Source organism: Phalaenopsis equestris, unplaced genomic scaffold, assembly GCF_001263595.1.
Source record: "Phalaenopsis equestris unplaced genomic scaffold, ASM126359v1 Scaffold000507, whole genome shotgun sequence".
Taxonomy (NCBI): domain Eukaryota; kingdom Viridiplantae; phylum Streptophyta; class Magnoliopsida; order Asparagales; family Orchidaceae; genus Phalaenopsis; species Phalaenopsis equestris.
The window spans coordinates 1,234,617-1,248,125 of record NW_018164947.1 but is presented as its reverse complement, the minus strand read 5'-3'; the positions used below and the strand labels follow the sequence as shown (position 1 = coordinate 1,248,125).

The window sequence follows — 13,509 nt, the reverse complement described above, 5'->3', positions numbered from 1 at the left end:
CGGGACGTGGGTCTTTACCCGCGTCGAAGCCTATGATAGATTTGCTGGACGCGAACGCTATACGGCAGAAATAATTTCCGCGAACTTAATATCCAAACAGTGCAGCGGCGTTTTAAAAACGCCGCCGCACCTCAATAAGCTGCCCAAACGGGCTCTTAGTTTTCATTGGGCTCCGATAAAATTTAAAATAGGATGGCCTGAATTGAGAATAAATTCACCATGAAAATGATAGTAGATTCAATGAATCAAATTTTAAATCATAATATAATACTTAATACAATTATTTGGCTATATTTCATTTGTTTATCATAAATTGTTGCATGATAACTTTTTACCTCATAATCTATTATACAATCTCCAGAAGCATTACAAGTTTCTCCAAAAATTTTAAAAGAGCAAGAAGCCTAAAAGCTATAGGTAGAAATAGTCAAAACCTGAATATGATCAATGGCCATCATTGATAGAACAATAATAGTTGTCAAGTTATATATATATATATATATATATATATATATAATCTTTCTTTTTTTACATATATATATATATATATATATATATAGTACTATCAAGCTAACTTATCTAAATGGTTTTATGTCTTTTCTGCTAGACTTATAATCTTTTATGTTGTTTTGCTCATGTTATTGTGTCACCTTTTGAGGTTTTTCTGGCTGTAGGTCGTCTTTTCTAAGGTTTTTGTTGCAACGTCTTCCAGACTGTGTAACATTTTTTTAACGCAGGACAAAATTGGCTAGAGCTGCTCGAAGCATATCTCTTTGGGTCTATTGTATTTTGGGTTCGATATAATTTGTTGTGTTTTGTTTACTTTTTTGTGTGGCGTTGTACTGTAGATTTTGAAACCCGTAGGAAAAAAATGTTTTTTTTTTTTGTTTTTAAATGGGGATCCACTATTCCACCGAAATTTGTAACATTTTTTATATATATATATTACAGGAATATATGTCTTTCGATCATATTTGTTTTCATTTATTGGGTTTATTATATGTTTTTGAAGAAAAATCCTAAAAATAAATTCAAGGAGCGCCTCACCGTTGTGCCTGGAAGCCTAGGAGTCATGTTGGGATTCCTAGTATGGATTTTCTCGATAACTCAAAATATCGATGCCAACTTTCTAACGCCTAAGCGCCAAATCTAGAGCCTCAACATCATATGTGCCAGCGCGATAAATCCATTTGAAAATTGAAGACAGAGCCAAAGACAGAGAGCACAAAACCTCAATGCCATTCATTCAAAGCCTCAATACTGTCATCCAGGCTTCAATGCCTTTATTTGAATTGCAGCAACGCCATTGAAGTCAGAATAAATTATTAGAAGATAGAAAGCTTGGAGCCTTAGCATCATAAATTGAGCTCCACCGCGCATCTTACAACCCTGACAGAAACATTTGTACAATTTTATTGTGGGGAAGGGGAGTGTGGGGGGAGAACGTTTTGAGTGGTGGAATCATGCAAGTAGGAGCCAATGGAGTCTGGAGGAAGAATCTAGAGAGAGGACACTGTGCATAGAGTGAGTAGAGTTTGTGTGGTGACTTTTGGCGGCGAGAGTGAGTGGGTGAGTGTGTATGCGAGTAGTATTATTGGGAGTACTTACAGAGATTTCTGCAAGGGAACCAGAAGATTTCAAACAAAGTTGAATGGCAGACACTTCTTTTACAATTTCTTTTGCTTTAGTGTAATGATTTCCATGTGTTTTTATTTAAGCTCTACAAACATGTTTTTTTCAATCCCAACTCTTTTGGACTAGTGATTGTGTAATGTTCATCATCTATTCAAGATCTATTTGGTTTTAAATGAGATTTGTTGATGTGATGTTTTATTTTCAATTTGGTAGAATAGGAATATTGTTATTAGAAACCTGCAGGTGAATGATAAATATTGAATCTCGTGAGTTATTACATGATTTAGGACACCACATAGTAATATGAAATTCTGATAATGCATAAAATCTCAGGAAATAATAAGGTGAATTAGGTCTAATCCTAAACACACCAATAATCAAGAGAGTTTTTCATAAAAAATAAGAAAGAACAAAATTTTTTTTAATTTTTATAGACTTCAAAATATTCAAACTCATTTTTGAAATTGATATCATTGGATAAAACAAGTAAACACAGACTAATAATTGGCTTAACTTGAGAAATTACCTAGTTCCTTGTGGGATCAATTCTTACCAATAATCAATACATTACTTGATTAACGTGTACACTGGTATGAAGTATGTTTGTTGTTGCATAGTATCTAGTAGTTGTCAATTTCCAAAGCTATTTATATTCATGATAGTTTCTACCATCTTAAAGGCTCACAAACTTTAATTGAGGCCATTGGATTAAAAAACAAAAGAGGAAGATTTGCATACATACCACTTAATTCCTATATATTTACATATATAACATTAAAGCCTTAATTTTTGAATACATGTCGCCTTATATATGCATAAACATATATATTTCACTTTCGAAAAATTAAAATAGTGGCATTTTCTATGTGATATGAATGATTTAGGTAGTTTATCTAAATACCCAAATCTAAAGTGTTGATATGTAAGGACATTGGACTTGCGTAGTCTATCTAAATGCCCAAAAACAAAATACTAAAAACAAAGAAATAACATCAAACTGATAAACAAAAAACAAATGAATTTAATAAATATTTATAAACCAAACAGACCTATGCAAATACAAGTGAAACAAGGGATAATTCCTACAAAGTTAAATCCAAATAATATATACTTACAAGAAAGAAAAAAAAACAAATTATGAATTTTCTACATTATAATAATAAATTAAAGGCAACATGACATTTAAAAGAATTTGAGCTCGTGATAAGAGAACAATGACACTTAAATAGAGAATCTATAATGTCAAGAGAAGAATCTATGAATCATGTACAAATTGCAAGGTAATATTATCAACAATTGAACGAATAAAAAATCAAACCTCAATAGATATTATCAATAAAATATTTCTCTAAATTTGGAAATCCTTGATGAACATTAATCACTCTATTTCAAATACACAACTTTACATCTCAACACTTAAATTTATACGTGTATAGAAACTCAAGAAAGCACATCTTGGCTACGGTTGGATGAAATGTAAAAGAAGTTATCAAGAAACGAAGATGGAGAATCTTTCTCTATGCAATCTTCGTGAGCTGCTTAGCTGCTGTCGTTCACTTGCCTTCAGTGCTTTCTTGTATCTTTTGACTAAAAACGCCCCTCAAATTAAGAATCCCTAAGTTGGATTGTTACTTCGTATTTTAGTTGTAAGAAATGTTATTTTTGGTGGGAATTTAGTCATGATATATGTGATTTAATCTTTCGGTGCTATATGATTCACAGTGATGGCTTCGTTTGCAATGTAATCTCTGATAAATGAAAATCTATTTTGATGTGCTTCATTCTAGCGTGGAATATAGGTTTTCTCATTATTGCTAGAGCCGGTAGATTGTCATAATAGATTGGTGTTGGTTTTTGTGTGGGTGTTCCTAATTCTTGTGCTAGTCTCTTAGCAAAATGGTATCGATCACAACAGCTACAAGGGCTCTGTAATCGGCTTCCATAGTGAAAAGCCCCACTTTAGATCTTTTGTTTGTTTTGTCTCCTGCCCAATTTGTGTTTGAGTAGGTGTGAAGTTGTAGTTCACCTTTTGTGATGGGCAGAGTATGTATTAACACTCCCTTTAAATATCTGAGTATTCTTTTAAGAATTTGAAAATGATTTTGTGTGAGATTATGCATGTGTTGACAAACCTGATTTATCAAAAATACTAAATTTGGTCTTGTTATAGTCATATATTCTAGAGATCTTGCTAGATAGTGGTGGAGTTATATTTTTGATAATCTTAGCTATGATTTTTCTCTATATTGGTGTTTGAATTGGCTGGCAATCAGTCATCCTAACTTCTTGAAGTATGTTTTGTAAGTATTTAGTTTGATTTAAGAACAGTCCTGCACTTGTTTGCTGAACTTGAATACCAAGAAACAATGAGATTGATCCTAGTTCTTTCATTGGAAATTTGCTATGAAAATTTTGAAGGAGGTTGGAGATAAATTCCTTTTGATTTCAAGTTATTAGTACACCATCTACATAAATTAGAAATATATATGTTAGTACCCTTATGAATGTATGAACAAAGATGGATTTGTAGCACCATGATTCATTTTTTTTTATCTGAGGCATTTAAAGAATGTGGAAAACCACTCTCTAGGGGCTTGATTTAAACCATTTGTGTAAAAGACATACCAGATTGCGAAATTATATGTTAGTAAAACCCAAAAGTTGCTTCATATAGATCATATCTTCTAAATTTCCATGTAAAAATGCATTTGAAAAATCAAATTGTAGCACCAGCCACCGACTGTGTAAAGATAAATTTAGCTACTGGGATGAATATTTCTTCATAATCTATGCAATGTTTTTTATTATAAGCTCGTGCTACTAGTTTAGCTTTGTAGTGAGATATACTTCCATCTATACATAATTTTGTTATAGAAGTCCATCTGCATCCGAATATATCTTGATTTTTGGGTGGGAGAACCAATTCCCATGTTCATTGTTTTTGTAAGGCTAAGAATACCTTAGACATTGTAGTTCTCCGTTATGGAGTTTTAGCTTCTTGAGTGAATGTGGTGGGTTCATTCTGTGATGTATGTTGATGAATTAGATTCATCATGTTCTTTGGTTTCCAGTTTCCAGTTTCCAGTTTCCAGATGAGTTTTCATGGCATGCTTTGTTGTTACATTTTTGAAGGTATAGTAGGTTGTACAATGAGTGGAGGTGAATTGTGTGTTAAGGGGAATGTGGTGGGTTGTTGTTATGATAGGATTGGATTTGGTATTTGAGTTGATGACGGGTTTAAAGGTTGATATGGAGGTGGTAAGAGGGTTGGTGAGTGATGAGAGTTGTTATGAAAGGTGTTATGTGAGATTAGAGTGAGGTTTGAAGGAGGTGCGTAACTATTGTTGGAAATGGGCATGGTGGTTGTGTTGAGATCTTTGGAAGGAAATAAATTTTCATTGAATACTACATGCCTTGAAATGATGATTTTATTTGTGATAGGGTTGTAACATTTATACCGTTTATGAAAATTGGAATATCCAAGGAATATACATTGAGGTTCTTTAGGATGTAGTTTGGCGATTGTGAGTGTTTGTTGGAGAGGGAAAAAAATTGTACCAAATACCCTCAATTGTTGATAATTAGGCTTTTGTTCAAAGAGAAGTTGAATTCGTGATAACATGTGCAGGTTTCTGGATGATTCTGTTCATGAGGTATAAAAGTATTAAGACAACATCTAAACAAAAGTGACAAGGTGGATTTGTTCCATGAATACGTATGTGCATTACTTTTAGTGGACAGTTGAATTGTTGTTGTATGTCAAGTTTAAGTAGTTGGTTTTGAAAAACTAATGAGGTACGCTCTCCTCCACCATCAGATCTCAATTGTCTTATACTTGTGTTAAATTCTGTGAATATGAGGGAATATATGTGGTTCCTCGTTTTTGTATATCATTGGATATGACCAAGTATAATGAGTAAAATCATATAAGAAAATAATGTAATATTTGTAATCATTAGTAGAGAGAATTGGGGATGGTCCCCAAACTTCAGCATGTACTAATTAGTGAGGAAATTTAGTTTTGGTTATAGATTTAGGAAAGCTTAATATGTGACTTTTTTATGATATACATGCTATACGTGGAAAGAAATTTGGTAGAATATGTAAATCTCTATGACTTTTGGTGATTATGTGTAATACTTGTTTATAAGGATGCCTCAATCTTTGATGCCATGGTGAAGTGTGAGTAGTTGTCTGCAAAGCTGGAACATATTGGATTGAATACAAACCTTGCAGTTTTTTCCTTTAAGAACGATTTTTTTAGTTGTCTTGTCCTGAATTTTGTAGCCATGAGAGTCAAAATATATTATGCAATTGTTATCTTTTGCAAGTTTTTGAATGAACTTGCTGTATATAAAATGCAAGATGGTACAACTTGCTATCCGGGGTTGGTAGAATGCCTTTGCATGCATGTGATATTGGCATGTGATATTGGTATGAACATACAATAACCAACAGTGATCTGTTCATTTCCCTCGCATGCCTCTAGGTGCTGGAGATTTGAAAAAATCTCAGTAAAGTGTAATGTAGCTAATGTATCCAGTATCAATTCATTTGGAAGATTGGTCTTTGCTGCCATTAGATCTTTTTGTTGCTTGTTTGATGGTACATAATTCACTTTTTTTCTGTGCCAATAGTCAAATGCTGAGTGTCCTTTCACCAGATTTGACATTGAATTTTCTAATTTTCTGCTTGGTTGAGTTGTCTGCTTGGTTGAGTTGTTATTTGTTTGTTGTTGTTTAGCAAACTAATGTGTCTTGTTTGTTGGCTGGAATGCGTTACGGCCCGCCCCTTTAAACTTATGATTTGTTCTATTATAATTGAGAGGAGGGAGAGATTATCAAGACATTGCTAGACAGATTATTGGATTGCCAGTTGCTGGCTTGCGAAGAAGCGGCCATGAATTTTTCAAAGTATGAGGATTTCCTTGAAGAAGAATGAAGAAAGTAGAAGAAAAAAGAAGACAGTGGAAGAAAGACGAATAAAGGTTAAGATTCAGGAACTTGTCTTGGATTTAAGTAAGAGAAAACAAAAATTCAAGTATGGCATCAATCTTGCTCTGATACCATGTGAAATCCTGCTCTGAAACCATGTGGATCTGTATCACGTACACATCTTTACATCTCAGCACTTATATTTATACGTGTACAGAGACTCAAGAAAGTACGCCTTGGCTAGAGGTTATCAATAAGTGTAGATGGAGAATCTTCCTCTCTGCGATTTCTGTAAGCTGCTTAGTTTGTCTAACACTATGAGCCAACAAAATTGAAAAAGAGAATAAAACCTTATGCTAATTACAATATTAAAATAAAAACAACCTTAAATCAAACAAAAAAATATACTGTTTCATTTCTCTTATAATGGTTCGAGTTCAATTTGAGATTTATAAATCCGTTAGAAAAAATTGATTTGAAATTGAAATGATATCAAAATGGTTTATACTTGTATAACGATTTTTGTACAACTCTATGTAAGTGGATTCAAGGTAAAAGAATACACATACTGTTTAAATTACACGATTCATGCATCACTTACCTATTTCATCACTTCACCTATTTACATATACATTCAGCAAAAAAAATTGCTGCTAAAAGTGAAAAGGAAAAGACAATGGCAATAAAAGGCCATTATAATTATACTAAACAATTTAATAGAAAACGGTATTGGATCCTTCGCGTTGCAACATTGATGACGAGAATCACAACGGTTCTCTTGCACTTCCCACCATAAGTGTGGTTTTTAAACTGCAACAGAGTAACAAAACAATACTCATAAATATTATAAAGGAAGATAGTAAAACTTACAAGTTTTAACTGTCTATATTTCCGCAGTTTTTACAAAGAAAAGCCGACCACTTTTGCATAATCATATTCTTACATGGTTTAGCAGGTGGTATAAAGCACTATTAGTTTTCAAATTAGAAAGTTATGTTGATGGGGAGAGATTATTACGTGAGCACCAGCATTCATATGCCATGAATTCATTAGGTGAGCATCAATATTCCTTCGACAGGAATTCATATTGTGCAATATAATCTGTCTGGTTTGGCATTGACTTTGCTAGATATGACTCATATACCAAATAAGAGACAGATGCTAGAGCGGAATGGAGTGAGCCAACGGAGCGGAAGCATCTGTCCAATTGGAGGAGTTATTTGTTATGTGGGTTGGGGTGTGGGGGTATGGTACATGGGCAGTTTTGTAATAACATATTGTATGTCAGGGTTAAGTATATATATGTCTTGTTTGTAATCCTAGGGACATCTTGTACTATTTTCTGAAATTGAAGGAAAGCCACCGCTCTGCTCCCGAGAACATAGACATCTTTGTCGAAGCTCGTTAAATCTCTCTGTTTTCTTCTGGATTTACGTTGATTCTTGCTTTTCTTTGCCCTAAAATTCTCAATCGACTATCTAACTAATAGAGATCAATATAGGGCAATAGAGAAACTAAAGACCCCATCTTATGCACAGCGCTCCATAATCTCCTATTGATAATAGTCTTATAAAATTTTTGGTATGACTATTAGCAAAATAATGATTGTAAGTGGACTATTTAATTTTGCAAATCTACCTGAAATTCCAGATGAGGATGACAGCAGTATTTGACTGCTGCTTCTCCATAAACCCATCATGTTTTGCTAAGACAATGCAATTTTATGGTAGTTGGAGAAGTCATTATTGTAAACAGACACCTGCATCATAAAATTCTTGGTCAGAGATTGCAAGAAAATAACTCCCTTTTTGAAAATGACATTTATCTATTATTTACTCCAAGAAAAGGCCACCATAACACGTTGCCATAAATTTTGAAACTAAGTAACTAGATGAATGTGAAAACACGGTAAAAGTAAAATATGTGAAAAGTTTAGTCCATGGGAAAATTTTTTGTTATTCTAACGTGAAGGAGAAGGTCACCCTTCTTCCAATCTCCATCAAAACCCCATGTCCATACTAAGAAAATAGCGGTCAACATAATGAGTGGACATTTATTTGGTTATTGGACTATTAAAACAAATTTGAGAATTGTGTTTAATCCCAGATAAATAGAAGGAAAATATGTTAATGCATAAATATTAACTGGTTGACGCTCATCAATAAACTTAAAGTTTTGAATTGAAAAACCTTTCGATTGTCAGTGTACCATGTTCCGATGCACTCAATGTTTTGCGACTCAGTTTACGTTTAATTTTTTGTGTTCTGAGTTTTGGGATTCAGTTCTTTATGTACTCAAAATTATTTTTTGATCATTAAGTATTTCAAAATGGGTTAAGAGTATGAAATAAAAAGGTTTATTTAACTTGAATTCAAGTTAAAATACAAAAAAATTTAATAAACTTTAGTGCTAAAGTTCAATAGTTTGGCTAGTTTCCTCGAATAATTTAAGACGAAAATTCTGAGTTCCACCTAAAATTAAATCACAATTTTTATGTTGAAGAAGCAAACCAAGACTTTTCATCAGAAGTTAGAAGTAAGAACTTTCCAACAGGTTTCAATCGAAAAATAACCTAAACCACTAAAGCCATCGAAATTGATAGCCACTTTTGCAATCCCCTTTTGCCTGTACTCATTAATGCGCTGCTTTATCCTACCAAAAAAAATATAAAGGTGCATTCACCACTTAAATTATTCAGAAATTCCTCACTTTCCTTGACTAAATGAAACACTTAAAATATCAAAATCAATTGCATTGTAATTTCAAAAAGGTGTTCGACTTTCCTCAAGATGGATTTCTAATTCAAGCGAAAAAATTCTCTTTTAGTAAATTGAAACAAAACAAGCTCCTATGTTTTGATTATCCAGTAAGAACCACAAAACATACAAAATGAAGGATCACCATATAGAAAACAGTTATGAAATGGGAAAAACATAAATTTAGTTCAATTGATTCATACCGCTTCAATGTCAATTTTGTATACAATCAGCTTTCTTCTCTCCCTGCAGCTGGTCCTATAAGCCGCCACGACATGGGCCATGGCCAGAGCAAAAGAGCTCAGAAAAAGAGCTTCCACCACCGGTCCCTCCTTGTCCCCAAATGATAAGAGACGACGTTTCCCAAGCGCTGCTTCAGCTCCAAAAATGGCGATTGCTTTAAGAGACACATAACCCACAGACACCGCAGCGCACACTGTCGCTAAGCCTAAATACGGCCCCTTCCCACTCCAACACAAATAAAAGCCTGCACCCACAAAAACAACCCCCAAGTCCTTTCAGCGACATATCATCAGTCATTTAGTGAGCACTATAAAAACTTCGATACATACACAGTAAAAGGAGCGATCTTGCAGCAGAGAGCAGCGGCAAGTCAACCAAGGAAGTCCCAAATCGGTAGCTTCTGAGCTGAATAGACATCGCGGCTGCCCCTGGGGCGCCGGCGATGGCGGCGAGGAGAACGAAAGGGATGAGGAGATCGAGAAAGACGACGAGAAGCGGAGGTGCGCACACGAAGAACAGGGAAGCGAGCATGTTGGCGACGAAAAAGAGAGTCTTTGCCCATCTCCAAGCGCAGCAACACAGCTTCTCCTTATTCGAAACCATCACCCTGGCAGCGTTCGAATCCGAGATGGCATCGATTAAATGTATAAAGGATGATGTTGGGTGAGAACTTTCTGCGGTTTCAACGGAAAATCAGCGTGGAAAGGAGAGTTTAGTACAAGGAATGGTTTTTCAGCATCCTTGTCAAGTGCGATGCATCTTAATGTAGCCGACGAGACTTGAGAAGGATGATGGAGACTGACGCTAGGAAGCACATAGTGTAATCTATTGATTTGGGGAACAGGACAGCCGCTGCCGCGGCAATTTGACATGCCACGTGCAGATGATTTTTTCTCCCTGCATACAGGTGGAATATTAAGCTGGAGCACGGATAATATTTGATTTGGACAAATTGTTTTTTTTACTGTTTATTAATTCGCTGACAAGCTTCGAAATTTGTCTGTTTCGAATCCTACCTGATAAACAAAATAAGGAGTTTGAGATCAATAATAAAAATAAGAATTTTAACTTGGCTACTAAGCTAGGTGGGTATTTTAGTTCAAGGTAAGGGACGCTTTCCTAAATTAGCTATGCACAAATTGATTAAAAAGACTTTTTCTTATTTTTAATTTTTTTTATAAAAAAATTAAATTTACTTCCTATGTGAAATTTAAATTTTTATGCCTTATAATACACATAATTGGATAAATATAACCACAGCTTTTTATTTGAAAAAAAATATAAACCAATCTTTTTGATAAAAAAATTCCTTACGATAAAATTATGAACCATAATTTATAATAAAAGCTGCTCATGCATATGTTTTTCAAGCATCATCTCTACTATTGTGATTATTCATCAACGCCAAGTGCTCTCTTTAAAATAATGTTTCACCACAAGTCTTTCTAACAATCAGTGTTATGGCGGGATAATTTTTCTAGTTATATATTTACCATAGATCTTAAAAGATTTCTATCTAAATGATCAGAAATATCATTTGAAGAATAATAAACTATCACGAAAACACTACCTTAAAATGGATATAATCATTTAGATGACTAAAATCAATAAGGTTTATGGGTCTGCGTTAACCATAAGTTTTCCTCCCCCCTTACAGGTGTAATATAGAGTTTATTTTATCAAGGGGTCTACTGTCCCTATGAGGGAAAGCCCTTCTAGTTAATTACAATCCAAGAGTTGTGGCTCTCGCACAATCACTGCGTTGGAATATGAAAGGTTTTCGATCAGCAAAAAGTGTGTAGCAATTGGTTGGACAAGCTTAAGCTTCATCCAGAAGAAGACATATTCTGGAGGAGGATGCTTAATAATGTGGTTCCAAAAAATGAATTGTTGGGTAGGAGACACATTGGAGTTGTCATGTTCTACCTTTGGGGTTGTGAAGCTATTGAAGATTAGACTTGTGTTCTAGTGGAGTTGACATATGGTTCCAAAAAAGTCATGTTCTGGTGGAGGATGGTTAATAATGTGGTTCCAAAAAATGAATGGTTGGGTAGAAGACACATTAGAGTTGACATATCTTGCCTCTAGGGCTGCGGAGCTATAGAAGACTAGACTCATGCCTTAAGACTTGTTGTCTTAATAATTGGCAAATGCTATACTGATTTTTGAATCTCTTGAGGAAGCTATTGATTAAATACAACAACTCCCATGCTTTGGAGTGCCTATTGGTCAAATCCATTGTTATGCGGTCTTTCAAAGTTGGCGAGCATGTAATTCTCAGAAACGTAATTGGTTGAATGCTACGTCGATGATTATGACAACGTGTATTCTCTCTGACTTTACTTAGTTGAACTCCTTTCACATCACGAGCAATGGGATACCTCCCCGCTTCTTGAACTACGCCCCCCAAAACCCCCCCCCCCAAACCCCCCCCCCCCCCTCATATTGATGTGGTTGTCCTGTCGAATGGCTAAGCAGGGCTTGTATTGGCGATTCGTGATGAAATTGGGAAAATTTTTATGGTCGGTGGACATAGATTGCTTCATTAGGATAGTTAATGACAGTGACTTTATATATGCTTAAATTTATGAACCCAGATTTATATACTTATAATGATTTTGTAAAGTCACAATTTCAAACACAAGTATACGTATCACTCAAGTAATATAGAGCTCTAGTGGAGTCCCGTTTATCGATCCCACAGGGAAGCGAGGTAAGATGTCCTTAGTCAAATTCTAATCTACTACAATTAGTCCTTAGTTTGGAATGTCAATTAAAATAATGTTTTATCTAGCAACTACTCCTAAATGCAAGTGTTAAATGTAAAGATATTAACTATAACTAAATGCAAATATTAATTCTAAAGATAACCCTTTTTGGATGAATTGGTTTGAAGAATTTTGAGATATTACAAACTACTATTCTTATGTAATGAATTAGATAATGTAAAAGAATGAGATGCATTAAATATTGTATATTGTATGTGCCAAATAGGAGCAATTCTATTCTTTACCCTTTAGTCCAGGCATAAAGAACATTGACTAATTCTATGCTTGTTTACTGAATTCGTGGCTAGGCTGGGAGGATACCTATGCTGGGTTCCTGATTCTGGGCTAGGCTGGGAGGATACCGGCTCTCACTTCGGAGCTCCCACGTTCCTCTCACCTGAAGGCTAACATCTCCGCTTGTTTTCTTATTTATTTGCATTCAACTCCCATGAACGTAACCATCCATGAAATCTGAATGTGGTTCTACTTTGTTGAGAATTACATAGCCCTCTCGGGTCTTAATGCAATTACAACGAATTTTAACACTACAACAGGCCCTTATTGTAATTTAAATAAAGTGCAAGTAAAAACCATCACATTTATAATTAAATCCGCTTCTAACATGCATCACAAAATCCTAAACATGAACTCTACGCATTATAAAAGAAAAGTAAAATGAAAACAATGACATAACCTTCTCATGCCATTATTTCCAAAGAAGAAGAAAGAGTAAGAGAAGCCCATCACAAAGCACGAAGAAAACACAATGGAAACTTTATTTAACCAAAGCAAATCCACTAGATAAGTGTTTACAAAATCATAAGATAATGAAGAACACAATACTTAGTTTTTTCTCTTGATAGAAAGAATAAAATCTCTCCCACAAAGTCTTTCGCCGATCCATGCAATGCTAGAACATCTCCTTACAAATTCTCTCAAAATCCCCTTTCCCTGTAGGTAGGTCCAGTGAAGCCAATTTTTGATGAGGCATCTCCTCAAACTTCTCCTCACTTTTATATTTTCTTTCTTTTCTTTTCTCTTTTCATTTGGATTGCTTTCAATCCTATATATTTCTCTTTTCTTTTCAGGGATTGTTGTCAATCCTTTCTTTTTGCTTTTTCAAGTGAGGATTACTATATCTGGATAGCCTTTAATGATTTTGAACATCACCTT

At 34.5% G+C, this 13,509-nt stretch overlaps 1 protein-coding gene across 1 annotated transcript; it reads right to left on the bottom strand.

Moving 5' to 3' along the window:
* Positions 1–7,072: 7,072 nt before the first annotated feature.
* On the bottom strand, positions 7,073–10,477 carry LOC110028245. The gene is made up of 4 exons (XM_020730008.1): positions 9,898–10,477; positions 9,529–9,812; positions 8,208–8,328; positions 7,073–7,379 (listed from the first exon to the last, which is right to left on the bottom strand). Exons 1-3 carry the CDS (start codon positions 10,169–10,171, stop codon positions 8,275–8,277), a joined length of 612 nt encoding a protein of 203 aa, XP_020585667.1. The 5' UTR covers positions 10,172–10,477; the 3' UTR covers positions 7,073–7,379; positions 8,208–8,274.
* Positions 10,478–13,509: the final 3,032 nt, after the last annotated feature.